At 43.0% G+C, this 17,771-nt stretch overlaps 1 protein-coding gene across 3 annotated transcripts in view; it reads left to right on the top strand.

Moving 5' to 3' along the window:
• The first annotated feature begins 3,480 nt into the window (after positions 1 to 3,480).
• The window catches only part of COP1 (COP1 E3 ubiquitin ligase), a 120,016-nt gene continuing 105,725 nt past the window's right edge, over positions 3,481 to 17,771 (top strand). For 2 of the 3 annotated variants that reach the window (XM_015869783.1, XM_032446163.1), the window contains exons 1-6: positions 3,481 to 3,839; positions 10,126 to 10,185; positions 11,738 to 11,835; positions 12,728 to 12,804; positions 15,665 to 15,784; positions 17,233 to 17,301. In XM_015869783.1, the coding sequence (XP_015725269.1) occupies positions 3,496 to 3,839; positions 10,126 to 10,185; positions 11,738 to 11,835; positions 12,728 to 12,804; positions 15,665 to 15,784; positions 17,233 to 17,301 (768 nt within the window). In that variant the 5' untranslated portion in view covers positions 3,481 to 3,495. The remainder of the gene's footprint in view (positions 3,840 to 10,125; positions 10,186 to 11,737; positions 11,836 to 12,727; positions 12,805 to 15,664; positions 15,785 to 17,232; positions 17,302 to 17,771) is intronic. The other variant, XM_032446164.1, reaches the window with a different exon arrangement.

Genomic DNA, 17,771 nt, shown 5'->3' with positions numbered 1-17,771 from the left:
GGGAGAAGCCCAGAACTGAGATTAAATACCACTTCCAGGCAGAGGATGTATGGCTGAGGTCCAAAGGCAGTGAGGACTGCTAGGTGCTGGATTCTGTGCATAGTCCCAACTTCCAGTCTGGGTATCACAGAATCACAGAATGGCTTGGGTTGGAAGGGACCCTAAAAACCATAAAATCCTGATCCCTGCCATGAGCTGGCTGCCCCTCACCAGCACAGGCTGCCCATGGCCCCATTCAACTTGGCCTTGAGCACCTCCAGGGGTGGGGCACCCACAGCTTCTCTGGGCAGCCCACGCCAGTATCATGTTGTATTTCTCTGGCCACACATGTAAGGAGGGATGAGAGCAGTGACAACGTGGTGTCTGTTTTAATCATGAAAAATCCACATTGCACCTGGCCCGTGAGCCACAAGGCAGCATCACAGTGATCCATCCCAGTGAGCTGATGCAGAGGAGCAGAGCCTGGCAAAGCAGTGGGCAAAAGGCAGGAGAGGTGCTCAGCCATCAGGGAAATGTGTACGTGGAACTTCAGACAATGAAAAGGACCTCAAGACAGGGCAACTGCTTCTGCTTGGGTAGGTCAGAATGAAGTGAGACCCCTCCTTTCAACCTCATGTGAGTTCAATCAAAACAAATGCCATTTCATAAGACACAAACGATGCAGCTGGCAGCAAAGAGATGACACAACCCCAGATAACTTCTTTTTCTTTTCACTTTAAGGGATAAAAGGTGTTTAAACACAGCAGCAAATGTTAATATTTTATTTTGCTGATTCTTCACCTCTGAAAATGAAAATGCTTGAACCACTTATGCTCAAAATCCCTACAGTAGCTTGGAGTTATATTGCGGCTAATGCACAAAATTTCCTCTGGGAGAGGCAAAGGTGTTGCTATAAAGCACTGAAATTCCTCTTTTTTTTACTAACACCATATGATGCTAACTATATCAGAGGTCACTGAGCATCTTCTCTCCCAGCAATACTTGATATTGCACTTTTAAACTCACAAAGTAAATTAAAAAGGAAAAAAACCCCAAACCCAAGAGTGCTGCCCATCCACCATACCATGCAGATCCCCTACATCTCTGCATCTGATTTCAGGAATTAAAGACTGGAGATGTGCGTCTTCCCTTTAAGCAGAGGAAGGAGCATGTCTAATGGGTAAGGATGGGGTCTCCCAGATAGCTGTGCTGTGAGTTTGCTTTAGGAGAAGTTGCTGACAGCCTAATTTTCAGATTTATGGAGCATTAAAGTTCCCATTGACTCTGTAACCAGGTGATGAATCTGTCTGTGCTTCATTTTTCTCAGCTAGAAAATGAGAAGAAATGGCATTTCTGTCACTGGCTAGCTGGGAGGTTAATGCAATGATTATTAATAAGGCTCTCTAATGACCTCTGGAGCAGCAATTCCCCAGCCCAGGGGCAGCTCTTAGCAGGGGCTGCAGTGCTGCTGAGCAGACCAACAGGCAAAGGAAGCAGAAGTAATTTTCCTAATGGCAATCAGCAGTGGAGCCCAGGACAGGACTGTGGCTTCCTCATACACCTGGCCCATGTCGCACTGCATGGAAGGAGATGAGGTCTCCCTGGGGTTCTGCCATTGTGCTGACAGCAGGTATCACAGCTTCCACTTGCACAGGTAAATGGAGCTGCAGGCACAATAGGCACTCACTTACAGTGAGCAGGATTTATGGATCCAGAAGAGCAGAACCTATGCCGCTATTAAGGCTCACTCATCTATAGACACTGCTTGTCTGCTCCTTCCTTTAGTGCCAGGTTCCTGCCTCATCCAACACATGGCTGTGCAGGCCATTCTATGATTCTGATGATGATCTTGAAAACCATGTTCCTTATCCTGGTACAGTGCAGATACCTGTGTATCTCTAAGTAGTAGCATCTAATCTTCCCCTAGGCTGCATGCATTGATTTTGGGACTGGTAATGCAAGGTAACCCAGGAAATGAAAGGTCCCCGGTGATTAGCAGAAGCCACAGGCTGCTCAATATTCATCAGGGAAGCACAGACAATGTCTTTGATTCCAGAACCTCCAGGAACTCATAATGATTTCCTGAAGCTCAGTATCATAGAGTTGGCCTTCAGGCACTGCAGGTACTGGTGCTCAGCTCCCGCTTGCAGTTGTAAGCAGTGTTGTGACAGTTAGACCAAGGGAAAACAGCTCACCTCCAACACCTTTCACCTGTGCTATGTTTTCCCCCCTGGATCACAGGCACTGACAGTATCAAGAACTGCACAGCTTTTCCATGGCCAGACCATATTTCGGTACACATGAAGCATGCAGACATACTACTGCCTTTATTATTGCTTGTGACAACTTCGCTTTTTCCTTGGGTAACATACTGTCTGCTGCAGACGCTCATCCCTGTAGCTTCTGATTGCTCTGGAATACAAGGAACTGTTGCTTTCCTCTTTGGCTCAAAACAAATCAAGACCCCTTAAAATCCCCAAGAAAGGGAACTTCAGTAGCAGCAACAAAGAGTTAACACACGGGAGTGACTATAATGGCAGATGTAGCTTGTAAAGGTGAGACTGCTGACCCAGACTGAGAAGAGAGGCGGCTTTGACTTCCCTGGCTCAGGTTTGTCAGACTGTTTTGATTGTTGTCGTCAGGTTTGGCTTTTTAACCAACATTAACATCTCCTTTTGGGAGATGCAGGATCTGGCCATCCCTGGCACACAGCAGATTGCTGACCAGCACTGACAGCCACTATTTTCTCCCAGACCAGTTTTCCCAGCCATCATACTGGTTTTGCAGCCCACTGAAGGTGCACTCTGCTACCTGCGCTGGGAGGAGTGCTGCAGACCTCAGCTCAATGGGCATTTCCCCATACCTGGTTTGGGGATTACCAACCTTGGGGACTGCCCTGGAGTTTCACCAGCTGCTTTGAAATCTCTTTAACCCTAGACAGGTAGAACTGATGGCAGGCAATACAGTTACTCAATGCAAAGCAGGCTGTTGTATTTTTATTACTTATAGGCTGTTTGAAAAGAAACAAGTGGTTTTTATAAAGCAGTGAGGCAGCGGCACAGGTTGAAAAGAGAGGTAGGTGCTGGTGCCCCATCCCTGCAAGACAGCCAAGGTCAGGATGGATGGGCTGTGAGCACTGATGGAGCTGTGTCCCTGCTCAGTGAGACTGAAAGCCCTTTAGGACGGAACCATTCAGGATCCCCTCAGCCCCAATGGACCCGCAGGGACACACATGGAACCACGGCTCCACGCTCCGCTCCGCATCCCCGCCCCGCTGGGAGGAGCCCCGCATGCGCGGCGCCGTGTCCGCCTGTCAATAAAGATTGAACCAGCTCCGTGCCGGGGGCGCTCGGGCGGGCGCGTTTTGTTGGGCTGGTTTTTTTTTTTTCCCCTTCCTTCTCCTTCCTTTTTCCCCTCCCCTTCTTCCAACAAACTTTATTGTTCCGGCGGCGCCGCGCGCGCGCGATGCGCTGAGCCCGCCGTGCTCGGCCCCGCTCCGCCCGGCCCGGCCTCGGCATGTCGGGCAGCCGCCCGCCGCCGCACCCCGCCGCGCCGCCCGCCGCCCCGGCCTCCTCCTCCTCCTCCTCCTCCTCTTCTTCCTCCTCCTCCGCGGCCATGGCGCCCGGCTCGTCCTCCTCGGGCGGAGCGGCGGCTCGGCCCGTGCTGGTGGCTGCCGCCGTGTCGGGATCGGGAGCGGCGGCGGGCGCGGGGCTGGCCCGGTTGGCGGCGGCGGCGCGGCCCGGTGGCGGCTCGTCGGGAGGCGGAGGGGCGGGAGGAGGGGGCAGGAAGAGGCCGCTGCTCACCCCGCTCTGCAACGGGCTGCTCAACTCCTACGAGGACAAGAGCAACGACTTTGTGTGGTGAGTGAGGGGGTTGGGGGGGAGCGAGGCCTTCCCAGGTGGCCCTCAGCCCCTCCTGTGGTCCTGGGCCCTCTGTTCCAGGGGGCTCCTGCTGCCCCGTTCCCACTCAGAAGGATCCTGGAGTTGGTCCCGTGGTTTACTTGCTTATTTAAGGACTGATAGGGGCCTGCAGCATCTCCCTTACGAGGGGAAGCTGAGAGTGAAGCTTATGGCTGTTTATCTGTACAACGGGGCCAGGCTCTTTTGGTTATAGAATCATAGAGTCGTAGAATGGTTTGGGTTGGAAGAGACCTTTCAGATCATCTAGTTCCAACCCCCCTGCTGTAGGCAGGGACACCTCTCACTTTTGGTGCTGCCCAGAGGCAGAACAAGGGGCAGTGGGCGCAAATTGCAAGGTAGGAAGTTTCATACTAAGGTGAGGAAGAAGTTCTTTGGGGATCTGATCAATATCTATAAATATCTAAAGTGTGGTATGCAAAGGGAGAAAACCAGACTCTTTTTCAGTGCTTGTGGCAACAGGAAAAGGGGAAATAACGACAAACTGGAGCATGGGAAGTTCCACATGTATGTGCATAAGAACTTCTTCATAGTAAGAGTGACAGAGCTGTGGAACGAGCTGCCCAGGGAGGTTGTGGAGTCTCCTCTCTACTCAGGCATCCACCTGGGTATTGAATACCTGTACAGCCTGGTGTAGGGAGCCTGCTTTGGCACAGAGGTTGGACTAAATGGTCTTCAGGGGTCCCTTCCTGCTCCTTCAGTTCTACATGCCTTTACTGGGCAGGTAGCAGAGCAGTGGGACAGGCTGGACAGAGAGAGGTGGTGGAGTCCCCTTCTCTGTAGATATTCAAGGCCACTTGAGCACTTTCCTGTTGCTTTTGCAGAGTTCCCTTCCAACTGACCCCTATGATTCTGTGTCTCCTTGGCCATTGCTTTATTCATTGATTTATTTTTGGATGCTGATCACCACAAATCCAGCAAAACTGGTGTGCGCCTTCCTTTGTTAGTTGGAGAGAAGTGTTTGTGTCAGCCCAGCACCTAGACCCAGATGAGTAAGGAACTTCTGCGCTGATGAGAAACATTTTCTTCCTTAATCCTCTACATATGTCATTCTTCTAATGTTCAGAACTTCTGCAGTGATGAGGAAAGCTTTACTTCCTTGAACCTCCCCACATGTCATCCTTCTGATGTTCAGCCAGGGCTGCCGTTTATACTTGGAAAATACCCGTCCAGCAGATGTGGAAGACCAAGGCCCAATGCTGTGTCTGCTGTGGGAGCTGATGGTAATTCTCAGTTTAAAGACAGCTTGCTGGTAATGGGTTTCAAATCTTCAAACGTCAGGAGGAGGTTTGGTGTTTATGGCTGGGGGGATGTACTAGAATGTGAGAACAGAAAGGTGGGGTAAATGCTCTCAGCTGTGGGGTGAGCCGTGATGATTAGAGACTAGAAATAAGTGTGAGCTGTAGGAGAGTCATCGGCTGGAAGTACAAGAAGAAAAGAAGTGAACTACAGCTGCCAAGGTGGCCCTGTCTGACTGCTGACTTGCAGGGGAGGATTGGATGGTTGTGTCTGCAGGGCACATGTCATAGCAAAACCCCACGGACCCTAAAGTCGTCTGTTAGAGTAGATGGGAATTATCCTTGTTACTCAAGTGAAGCTGCTGTGATGTTGGTGGCAGGAAAAGCAGCAACTGCTTGCTAGTAATAGGAGTAATTTTTGGTCGTTACCTGTCACTGTAGGTTTGCTCTGTAGTGGAGTTGGGGTGAGCAGGCAGCTGTAATTGGCTGGTGCGCTCTGTCTGAACAGTGGGCCTTGTTAAGTGGGTTTAAGGGCACTTGTTTGGAGAAATAGCTGCTTTGCTATTGTTTTGTGGTTACGGTAAGTAATGTGATGCTGAATGCACTTGTCTATTCATTATGCTCTGGTCTGCAGCCATCACTTTGCATCCCTGTCCAGTCAGTTTTTGCTGCATGCTTTGTTATGAGTTGTAGAAATAAGGTTGCTGAAAGGAAGGGGGCATCAAGTTCTTACCATTAAGTTTGCAGGACAGTTTAAATACTTGGAGTCCATTCAAAAAGCAGAATTTCATGCAGCTGCTTTCTTTCCTTGCAGGCAGGTGCTGCAAGGAGAGTGTGTAATTAGTTGTTTTCTCCTCATTCAGGAGTGCTGCTGGCTTGAATAAGCAAGAAGGAAAAAGAATAATCAGCTGAGCAGTAATCAGGGCAAAATACCTTTCCCATCCTTTTGTGCTTTAAAGAACAGCCACGCTGGGCCTACTTAACTACAGGTCAGAGACTTTAAGAGCAAGTAATAATTAGAGTTAACTTACTTGGGTTCTTCACTGCTATGTATGTCAGTGGGCTGTAGCACCTGCTATGAACAATAGGTTTGAATTATAGCACTCATCTTTTTTATTTATTTATTTAGAAGTAGCAGTACAGTTATGCAATACAGAAGTGAAAACTCAACTGGCAACTTTGAGTAACATCCAGCAAGACAGGTGTCTGCACAGGTTTGAAGAACTGAAGCTTTGGCTGTCTTAGTCTGAGAAGAGGAAGCTTTCTTTCTTTCCAGGGATGCTTTCAAGACTCTGCCAGATGCAGGGGTTGCTCAGTGATCTTCCTGCGTATGGACTGTGAGTTACTATTCGATGCAGCTGCAAGTTTGGCATCATGTTCTGTCTATACCAAGCTGAAGCTGGAGGAGGAAGGGCCTTCACACATACAACTCACCTGAACTTCTTTGTGAAAATCCTCTTGGTAGCATAAGTGTGCACAGCCTCTCCATCTCCTAAAATTGTGCTCTCAAAAACATGAGGCTGAGGCTTTAATGCAAATGCTGGCATACGCTGCTAGTCTGAGTTGTGAAATCTTGAGCTCAGGGGTTTGTAAATAGGTACTGTTTGTAGTACTTTTCACCTTCTGCCTGGAAACGCATTACGCCAGACCAGGAGAGCGCATGTGTGTGACTTACTAGACAGCTTTATGGTAATAGGGGTAACTTCTTGTTCCTCTTGGTATAGGATGTAGAATTTAAAGATAGACTTTGTATTGCTTGTATAGCTAAGCCTCCTTCCAGTCGCCTCAGGAGTGACTGAAAGGGAATCTTCTAATTGGACTATTTCCTCCTCTGCAGCAGTGTAATTGCCTATGGTTTTCCCAGGCCTTACTTTAACCCTCCCAGTTAATGGTTGGCTCAAACTTTCTAAAACCAGTTGCCAGTTGTTCTGCTTCCCAAACTGGGGGGTCTGAACTGCAGGCTGACTTTTCAGTGGCTGTTTTGTTTCATCACTTGTTTGAGCTCTGACATAAATAAGAGCATATGGAGAAGAGGATATTGCATACAAAGGTACGCCCAGCTGACTTGGGCGTGGGAAGCTCTGCTTGCTACATTTAAAGGTAGACTTGTAGGTCTTTAAAACCAGTTCTTTCCTTAGGTGCTTCCCTGTTAATGATGTCATGTGTAAGTATAGTTGTTTGTATTCTTGTGGTTTGCTGTTACATTTGAGCTTTGTATCAAGTATAGTTGATGGCAGTGGTCTTTATTTACTCTGAGTGTGACCATTCAGAGCCTGTAGCCAGCGCTGCTCTCTTGGATCCCAGAAGGATGGAATAGGAGGGAGAAACTTTAACAGGTCTGCTTTGCTTTGGAACACATGGAAATAAGAAATGTGCTTGGATTTTGTAGTGATCACTTCAACCAGACCCACAGATAAGCTTTTGTGGTTTAGAAAGCATGGGGTAGGTAATTGTTCAGTCAATAAGGTATCTGTATCTGTTAAAGAGGAGTGAAATTGGTGGCTTGCTGGAGTAACCTGCACCTTTTTTACATGACTCTTCTTCTTGTGACCATCAAACAGTGAATAGGAGCTACCTTGTGTAGAGGAGCCTTGGTTTCACCATGCCTATGCTTCAGTGAATGCTGCAAGTTGTAGTGAGTCTCAAGTTCCTGTCTCGTGCCTCTGTTCATTTCTTAACTTTCCTTCTATTGAACTAACATAAAGCAACTGCTGCATAGCAACTTCTCTGGTTAACAGCCAGCTTGGCTTTGATAAGTATTAAAAGGCATCAATCCTGTTTCCCCTTGTAAATCATTGAGTATCTGGGGTGGGATGGAGGGGGGGAATGGTTCCTAATGGTAACTTTAGGCTCTGTTGAGAGTAACCCTGGTGCCAAGTGGCTATTTTTGCAGGCTCTGTTTGCTTTTTCTCAGCTGTTTTGGGTCTGTCACTTTTCCAGTCAAACTGGCATGAAGAAGAATAAGTTGGGAAACAATGGTCTGGGATGGCTGTCATGTCAGGAGGCTATATTCCTTCTTTAGCTCTAATTTGTGATGTCTTGCTGCAGACAGAAGAGCTGTTTCCTGCACTTATTGTGAGCAGTGTGCTAGGAGTGTACCAGAGAAAACACATCTGTTGCTGCAGAAAACAGCAATTTTTAGCCTGTCTTCAAATAATGCCATGTTATATGGCATGGCTGGAAGGCAGCAAAGTGATTGAACTCTTCATTACCAGTGGGGAGAGACCAGATTCAGAGACTCTGTATATAACCACAGGTTTTTGGCTTTTTGTATTCTGTTAGCTAGCCTTTAAGTGATGCTTGATTTTCCTCTAACTAAAAAGTACCTTGAAACTAAGTTACTTCTTGTAGAAACAAGAGACCTTAACACCTTTTGTTGGTGCAACTTGGGACAAATGATTCACAGTAAAGGATCTGCTGGGGCACAAGAGGAGCAGGTACCTGTTAATTACTATAGCGACTTTGGAGGACCAGGAATGATGCAAAGGATAACATTCTGCTTTGCTCACAGTTAAGTTGTGTTCACGTAGCTGATTTTCTTGGGGTATTTAAGACAACCTAGTTTGTGTGTCAGGTTGAACAAACTTAAAGGCATCTATCCTTTCCAATTTGGTCACTTTGAAGGGGATTTAGTTTGCAGTGGTCATGGCATCCACTCTTTATGGGCTTAAAAGATACTTTAAGAGATGCTCCTCCTCCTTTTAAGTGCTCAGGGGTCCCAGACATCTCTGAACAGAGTGGTGGGATAAGGGAAATGATTCCTGTGATGACTTTGCTTAGCTAGGTATTTCCTGGTTTGGTCTGACATCAAATGTTTTCATCTTAAAAAGCCTTGTAAAAGCTGTTAGTGGTTTTTTAACAGGTTATCCTATGAAAATGCACATCCTAAGGGGGGAGGCTGCTTCTGAAGAAGTTCTGCTGACTAACTCCTCTCTGAGTGTAGATGTGTATGGACTAGCAGGAGTGTGAGGACGGCATTGGAATCTCTGGGTTTGAAAGCAAGGTGTAGCTTGTAGCGCGTCTGTAGCATGTGTTACATAGAAAATTATGATACTGTTATCCACAGCACCTTGCTAGATAACTGGTCGAATTCTGAAGGTATGTACGTCATAGCATGTCTTACCAACCATCAGGAATAGCAACTAGAGTAGTCACTGGAAGTTAAGAGCAGCTTTTTGTCTTTCATTTGCCTTCCATTTCCCCTTCAAATTTGTTGCAACCACTTGTCAAGGATGCAGATATCCTGTATTGCTATCTCAGTAGATCCCTTTACCTCCTACCTGCCCTGGGCTCTGTGGAAAGAAATAGCTCTGGAAAAAACAAAAGCCTTGGTGTCCAACTGCATTCTCCTGTTTTCCTAGTTTGGGTTCCTGTTTCCTCTATTCTGTTGTCTCTTGTCACTTTATAACACTGCTGGGCTGTTGGTTCCCACTTGCTGCACTGTACCTTCAGGCTGTTGGCTCCTACTTGTTGCATTGTATACCTTTAGGTGCCCTTCAGCTCTGCCTGCAGTCTGGTGTGCCCTGCAGGGCACAGCCCTCACTGGCACCTGTGCCTCAAGCTTGTTACAGCTAATTCTCATGACATCACTGTTGAGTCATTTCTTTTAATTGTGCATAGCTATTGGCTGAAAAAATAGAAGAAAAAACTGATCTTGATGTCACATAGACATAACTTATGTTAAAAATAGTTTGGGGTCAGCTTGAACTGGCCAGGAGGTTCAATGCTTGTCAGTGGTGCTTTGGCTTTGAGTGGTTTACAACTGTTGAAAGCTTCAGGGGTGAACACGTACCTGGTCTCCCGTTGGAGCAAACTGCAGTATTACTCAGAGTTCAAAGAACTGTTGATTGCCCTTTTGATCTTTATGCTGCCTAGTTGCTGTTGCATTTTTCTGTCCTTTTCTATTTTACAAACATAAAAGATTACACTTGTTTGAATGGCTGCTTCAAATTAATAACACTTCATAAAAAATACGACTTTTTTTTTTCCAGTCCCATCTGCTTTGATATGATTGAAGAAGCCTACATGACAAAGTGTGGACACAGCTTCTGGTAAGATCTTTGTATTGCACAGATCATCCATCCTGTATGGTGCTTGAGACCTAACATTGCTGTGGACCACTTTCCTTGTGAGTTATTACTTCTGTTTTCTGGCCTTGCACTGAAGACATTGAAATCAAGTTTAAAAGGTGGTTGCTACCAGTTAGATTAACATAAAGAAGTCTAAGTATTTAAGATGAAGCTTTGTGCTGCCATATTTCTCCGTAGAGGGGAAAAAAATGAGAAGTTTTAAACTGCTGTTAGCACTCCAGGGTCAGGGCTGCGTCTGCAGGAGGGCTTTTTCTATTGCCATCTGAAGCAGTGGGTGTTGCTGTTATAAAGGTCATGAGAGCCAGTGTTGGTGTTGGCAGGTCCTCTGCTTTTGTGCAAGACCGTATGCAATTGGCCTCCACGTTATCTATTGCAATTCCATTAAACTTAAGACAGAGGGTGTGCTTCAGGCTTGCTTCTTTATTACCTCCTTTATATTTTTCTCTTTGCAAACTGTTTACTAGGAAACTACTATATCGAATTGGCTTGAGGTTCATGTATTTTTCAGTATGGTATCTCTGGCTTTCACAAGGAGCAAATCTTCTGTGGAGAAGGACACGAACCCTCCAGGTGCAGGTGTGAAGTTACCTGCTTCCCTGGTTTCAGAGAGGGGTTGGAATAAGTGTTGACCCATGAGGTTTTAATGTCTGGTGTGTGCTGCCCTCTTACAGCACCTGTTAAATAGGAAAATCATTTCCTACCTTTTACAAGTGGTAGTGTTTTAGGAGCATAAAACAATTACCTCGAGCAGCAGATTCAGTTAACTTTCAGGATAAGTTTTGTCTTGCATACAGGTAAGGTAACATTTGATACAAAGCACAAAACATAATGCTTCATTATAGATCACTGGGATTTCTTTATTCTAAGAAGTCCAAGATGAAAGGCGTAATTATTTAGGTAGAACAGAGCAATGATGTGTCATTGGATGTTTGTTTCAATTGACTTAAAGCTGGGTAGGGAGTGAGGTTCTTTAGCTCCATGCTGAAGTGCATCTTGTTAGTCCATCCCTCAAATAGCCAACAAGTTTATCACAGCACCTTTGGAGTGCCTTGTATTAAGAACAGCTACTGGGAGATGGGGTGAAAAATGTGAGACTCTTCTAAAGGTCTGAATGTGCAGTAGTTTTCAGTGTACTTGCAAAGTATTTGGCTGATGTAGAAAGGTGCTTCTGAATAATGCTGTCCATCTGCCTGCTCTACCTGTGGAAAAGGAGCATGAATTTAAGATGTGTGACTGAATTAGCCACATTGTCACAATCCTTACTGAAATAAAAGAGCCAAGTACTTAAAACACAGTTTTGTAATCCTTGCTAAGAACTTCAGTTTTTGCTGTAGCATGCCCTTAGTCAGTATTGGAGTGCTTTGACTCTACTGTAGCATCTTGGCAATGCAGCCATTAACTAGGCATCTAAATGAAGTACATGTTACCTAAGGTTTATATTCTTTCCTTTGTGCATATGTACCTTTTTCTTTTCTCTTTATTTATTTTTACTTAATTGTTTTTCTTTTAATAGCTACAAATGTATTCACCAGAGCTTGGAGGACAACAACAGATGCCCCAAATGTAATTATGTTGTGGACAACATAGATCATCTTTATCCTAACTTCTTAGGTGAGCCCTGGGTTTGTTTGTGTAAGTAATGTCTTGGTTGTGATGGGAGACATGTGCTTGTAAATTCATCCTATAAATAACCTGCTTGCAGAGATTGAAAATGAAGTCCAAGCATCATCCCTTTGGTCAGCTGTGTTTTAAAATAAATAAATACACGTGCTTAGTAGTTTAAATTGTTAATACTCCGCTGCCTCTAGCAGTTCTGTATGCTGAGTTATGGCAGCAAGACTCTGGCTTGCTTTTTATAGCATGTAGACAGCAGCGAAATGTTTTATGGCGACTAGAGATTTCAATCTCTGTAATTACTTCTGATTTCTTGTGCTGCCATTTGTTTAATAACCAAGAACTTAACGCTGTTTCTGAAGTACAGATGCTGATGTGGGAAGACTGAATTGTATATGGTGCTACTTTGACTGCCAATGTGGCTCATGTGATGCGTTTTAGTGTCTAAATTACATACAGAAAATCTTTTTGTGTGTACACAGTGCTTATTATTTGCTGCATAAACAAAGAATGGAAATAGTTAAATACTGTGTTACAGGGAAAAAAGATCAAAGTGAAACATGTTGGAGTATGAAATATCAAAATTGAACAAAATCTTGATTTCATAACTGGGATACCCATTTAATAATAGCCTCAGAGCCACAATAGCCAACAAATGTTTCAGAAACTGGCACGTTTGCTGGTTTTTTAATGTATCTTTATACTCTTCACAAAAATATGTCCAGATAGTAAATTGGTAGGAGAAAAATGTCAGCAACTTCATACTGTTTTAGATGCAAGTTAACTTTGTGTAATTGCAAATAAAGATTGGGATGGATTTTTCTCATTTTATTTGAGCTTTTAAATCTCTCTTCTGATATCTGGTTGTTTTTTGTTTGTTTGTTTTCAGTCAATGAACTTATTCTTAAACAAAAACAAAGATCTGAGGAGAAAAGATTCAAACTGGACCATTCAGTGAGTAGCACCGTATGTTCAAACTTTCTTACTTTATATTTATTTAAAGATTCTGTACAACATTAGTCATTATGTGGCTTGGTTTATAGGAGATTATATTGTCAAGCTGGTGTTTTAATATGCTTTATGGGGAAATAACACTAATGTTAGTGGCAGTGCATCTCCACAGCCTTGTTGACTCTAGTTCTTCCTGCCAGCATTTGTACAGGTAGAAGCAAGTTGCTAATTACTTAGCATAACTAAATGTCATGCGATGTACTGAATATAACCTGAGAAAGTACCCGTGGAAGCACGCTTATTTAAAGGTAATCATCTTTATTCAGTGTTGGAAATTACAGCTGTATTAAGACTAATAGTAGTACAGGCTTGTCTGATCATGTGCGAGAAGTTAAGTTCTACAGAGAAACTGAAGGATAATACTAACCACAAGAGGGAGAAAGATGTGTTTGGAGTACTGCTGTCCTGGCTCTGATCCCAGATGCGACTGCCTGGTTCTCTTCTAGACTTCGTTCATGTTGTGGTAGCAGAGTGCAATTTAGGCTGAGCTGTGTTCTCTGGAGGAAATCCCTGTGCTGTAGCAGTGGATGCTTTTGTATGTTTAAGATCAGAACAGTATATGATATTAATCAGGAAACTTGCATATTTGTCTTAGTACTTCTTGTTTCCTTCCTGGGCTTCCGTAACTCATAAATAAGGATGCAAAGTAAATTTGTTTTGGTCAGTGTAATATAAAAAAAGAAAATTAAATCTCTATTGAGGCCTTATTAATTTAGGGGTTACATTGTAGAAAACAATGCTTCCAGCAGCTGTGTGCTTCAGGAAAGAGAATGCTTTAAAGATTCGTTGGCTTATTTACCACCCATTTTCTACTGAAAATAAAATAGAAGGGAATTGATACCTAACTTTAAAATTCATACAGCTAACCTGAAGGAATGTGCTATAGCTTTTTGGAAATCAATTCTGCTTTCTCACAGTGCACTATTAAAACTATACCTGTGGATACCTTTACGTTAGATAACTGTCAGTAAGTGGAAAAATCTACTATGACAATACTCCAGAAACACTGTTATCTGTTTTTGCCAGCAAACAAAAACGCCACGTCTTCTAAAACAAGAAGCCTTGATGCCGTATGTGCTTCTTAACATGCCTGTTCTCTTAACATCAAATGTAATAAAGGAAGTTATTTGCGACATGTTACAGCAAATGAATCCTGTGCTGAGCACTGTTTCTTGGCTGTGTATTCGTCTCATTAATTGAAGAAACCACATTAAGGAATCTCTGAAACTTTCTAAATCGTTTAGTAGAATCCATTAAGAAATAGCACCAGTATGTAAAGATTGTGTTCTGGTCCCTTCAGTGATGGCTAAGACAAGATTCACGCTGCATGTAGCATTAACAAATCAATTGTGTTCTTGTCCATACTGGAAGTGCGTTTCTGGAATCTGGTATCTGTAGGTATGAGTCTTCGCCTGTACATTTCATTTTACTCAAACATCTCTTTCTCCTCAACCTCGTCTCATGAGCCCAACAAACCTATAACAGTGTTCCAATTACTTTCCATTTCTGGAAGGAATTTGTTTCCAGATTAATAATTTTCAGGTTAATATTTTGTAGCTTTATTACTATCCTTTTAAAGTATTAAATAAAAATCTTCAGCAGTTCAGCAAGTTCACTATTGAATTCTCTTTTTTTGTGAATCTGATGCTTGTTCTTTCTTTCCATTCTTAGAAGAGTAAAAGTATACCCTGAAATTTATTCTAGATTGTATTACTTGAAACTTCTCTATTAGCATATTGACTTGAAGTGATACATAAATATACATATTTTTTTCTAGCTGTTCCAGATTGAAATTGAGGTTTTTGTCTGTGTGGTTCCCACAGGTTTTAGGCGCTGTGTAAAAAGGAATAATGTTCTATATGGATGTTACATTATTTGTCTTAATGTAGCCAATACAAATACACTATAGCTTCTTAGAAAACGTCTGCTTTGGATTGGAAGGCACTTCTAGTTCTTGCAAACCTAAATCTCTTGATTTAATGTCGTAGCTTTTGAGGACAAAGTTTTTGATCCAGCTTTGGGTTTTAGGAGGCCCAGAGACCTTTCAGCTTCATCCTGAGTTTTCCTAATGTAAAGGTATGCTAGCACTGACCTATAATTCAGCCTTTCCTCTTCTGAAAGATACTTTTTTGCCTAACTTTACTGAGAAAAAGAGGGGCAAACAACCTTTAGAGATGGGAGTCTGGGCTGTACGGTACTGTGCTTGCTCTCCAAGGAGTCCTTTTTAGTTCTAACAAGTTGGATGAAAAGATCAGCCTGCTGAACTCCAGCTTCTTTCCTGCTCTCCTGTTTGCCAGGAAAGTAGTCTTAAGAGGAAAATAGTGGTGGTGTTGGGGGGGGGGGCATTAAAGAAATGGACTAATGCTACTTTTCAATTTAGCATAAAGCCTTTATGTATTCCTCGGTTAAAAAAAATTAAATGGTATTGCCAGTTAACAATATTTCAGGTAGATATAATTCAACTGAGTTTCCATAAACGTGCTTGCTTTCCCTCCCCATAGAAATATGTTCTCAAAAACTAGGGCACAAATCAAATAGAACTGGGGCTGTGTAATAATCTTTTTCCTAGCAGTAGCTGTGTTCTCATAAAGCACAGATGCTTAAAATATCTTCCAAACAAGATAAGCAGTTACACAGCAGTGGGACAGAAGAGCTATTTCCTGTAGGTGTGGGAGAGTTGGGGGATTTTGATTTGTAAAACCTGCTTTGACATTTTTTACAAAGGGATGAAATAGTGCTGTTTGGATACTTGTAGCTGTGTATAGCCCTGAACTTCTTGAACCTTCTGTCCAATGTCTCTCATTTTTCTTTCTAGAATGGCCACAGGTGGCAGATAATTCAAGATTTGTTGGGAACTGATCAAGACAATCTTGACTTGGCTAACGTCAACCTGATGCTGGAGCTGCTGGTGCAAAAGAAGAAGCAATTAGAAGCAGTAAGTTTGTTTTGTGCCTTGTATATTAAGTCAGTCTGAAGGTTGGTGCAGAGTGAAGCAAGCTGTACTGATTGATCAGTATGTTGTTGGTTTGGGAAAGATTTAGCCATTTGGTCTCAGATGACCATTTTCAGTTATAAGAGCCAGATCTTCCAAATAAAACTGGGTTACAAACTTTGGCCAAGGGATGCTTGGGTAGCGTTTAAATGGTGAGGAAAAGTTGTATTGGAAGTTGTGTATCTTATTCTTGTAGAATCGATATTTACTCAGTCTGAGCCTCTGGTAGTGGGGGAGTAACACAAAGATACTTATTGACTTTGAGCAAGGTTATGTACCTCTCTTGGGGTTTGGAGAGAGGGCTTGTATGTAACTCTTCCACTGTCATTTGTTGATGATAGGGTGGGAGTATAGTTTCTAAGTTCAAAGTAAAACCCCTTTATTCTCAAGCCTATTTGTCACTTGTGACAAATGTGAAACAAAGAAACATGATTGAGCTTATAAGTACTTCTGAGAAGGAAAATCTTGTAAGAATACTTAACTTTCAAAAAAACAAAGTAAAAAGCATCCTCTTACACTTGAAGAATGCTTGACAGCTTTTTTTCTTGAGTTTGCTTGCTTTACTTTTCAATTATAGTTGCAGGGGTGGGGAGAGAGAGGAAGAAAATTACAGAGGAGAAAATTGTGTCCTTGCATCCTAATTTCCTTATAATTTCTTTCCCTTCTGCCTGTAACTGGTTGTGTGTCGATATCATGAGCTGTTTTGACTGCATGTTCTCAGTCAATCAGTGACAAAAATTTCTGTAGATTGTGAGAATAAACTTCAAAATATTGGAGCACAACTATAGGACTGTATTCTGAAATGTCCTTATTTCATCCTGCGGTCTTCTTTCTTCTCTTCTCTTGCTCTAAGATTTTAGCAAATTTAGGTGTAATTATTAAGTTGATGCTTGAAGGAGATAACTATGGAAAGACTGGAAATATGTGTTTTAGTTTCAATGACTTTGTCTTCCATTCAGGAAATGTCTTCAGCCATCGTCATGCCTTCTTACATAATCTCAAGTGTTAGTGTTTTTCAAATAAGTATTTCATCCTTCATTATGCTGTTTGCAGAAGTGAATACTGACAATCTTCAGAGTAGGCAAGTGTGCAAAGAACTGGTATTCCAGAAGCATTTTCAGGTGCAGCAGAGGGGGGCCTTCAGAAACACACAAACAACTGTTGTAAGGGTTTCTTCTTTCGTGTAAAAACTTGTCATGAACCAAACAAAACCTTTAAAACCTGCAAGGCAAGTAAAACTACTGTTCTTAGAACTGTCTTCATAATCCAGTTTCTTGTCCTCATCTCTGAATGAAAGCAGCTTTTTTTGCTACGTGAATATATGAATACTGTGTATGAATGCTTGTTGCTGTCTATGAAAGAGTGGTACACCCTTATTTATTGTTTTACAGGAGTCCCATGCTGCCCAGCTGCAGATCCTTATGGAATTCCTCAAAGTTGCCAGAAGAAACAAACGAGAGGTAACATGCTTTGTTTCTTAGTGTGTGAGGTGGTGCCTGCTGCTTTCTGTCACATCGTTTCTATGTAAGCAATGTGGAAGCCTGGCATTATCTCAGCAAATAAAGCAAGGCATTTTTGGGGAAGTCCTCACACAGAGGACAAACAGTTTTCCTTGCAATCTAATACATTTACCACATGACAGTTTCATTATGGTGGTTTTGTTTTTTGCCTCTTCATCTCATGCTGATGTAAGTTTAATGAAGAACTTTTTATCCCTGGCTTCCCTTCCTCCAACATGCTTCACTAAGTTTGTTTTATTTGTGATGGAAAAGTTGGAAGACTGAGAAGGAGTGAAATTGTGGTCTGTCTTAATTTGATTTTGTGTATCAAATGCCATGACTAATGCTGTGTCAAAAAAGAACAAATAGTCTGTGCTCTTTTCTTACTTGTCTCAAAATGAATGTCTCAAGGAATGAAAGATGTTTCCACG

This window comes from Coturnix japonica, chromosome 8, assembly GCF_001577835.2.
Source record: "Coturnix japonica isolate 7356 chromosome 8, Coturnix japonica 2.1, whole genome shotgun sequence".
NCBI lineage: Eukaryota > Metazoa > Chordata > Aves > Galliformes > Phasianidae > Coturnix > Coturnix japonica.
This window is presented reverse-complemented; position numbering and strand designations above follow the sequence as displayed.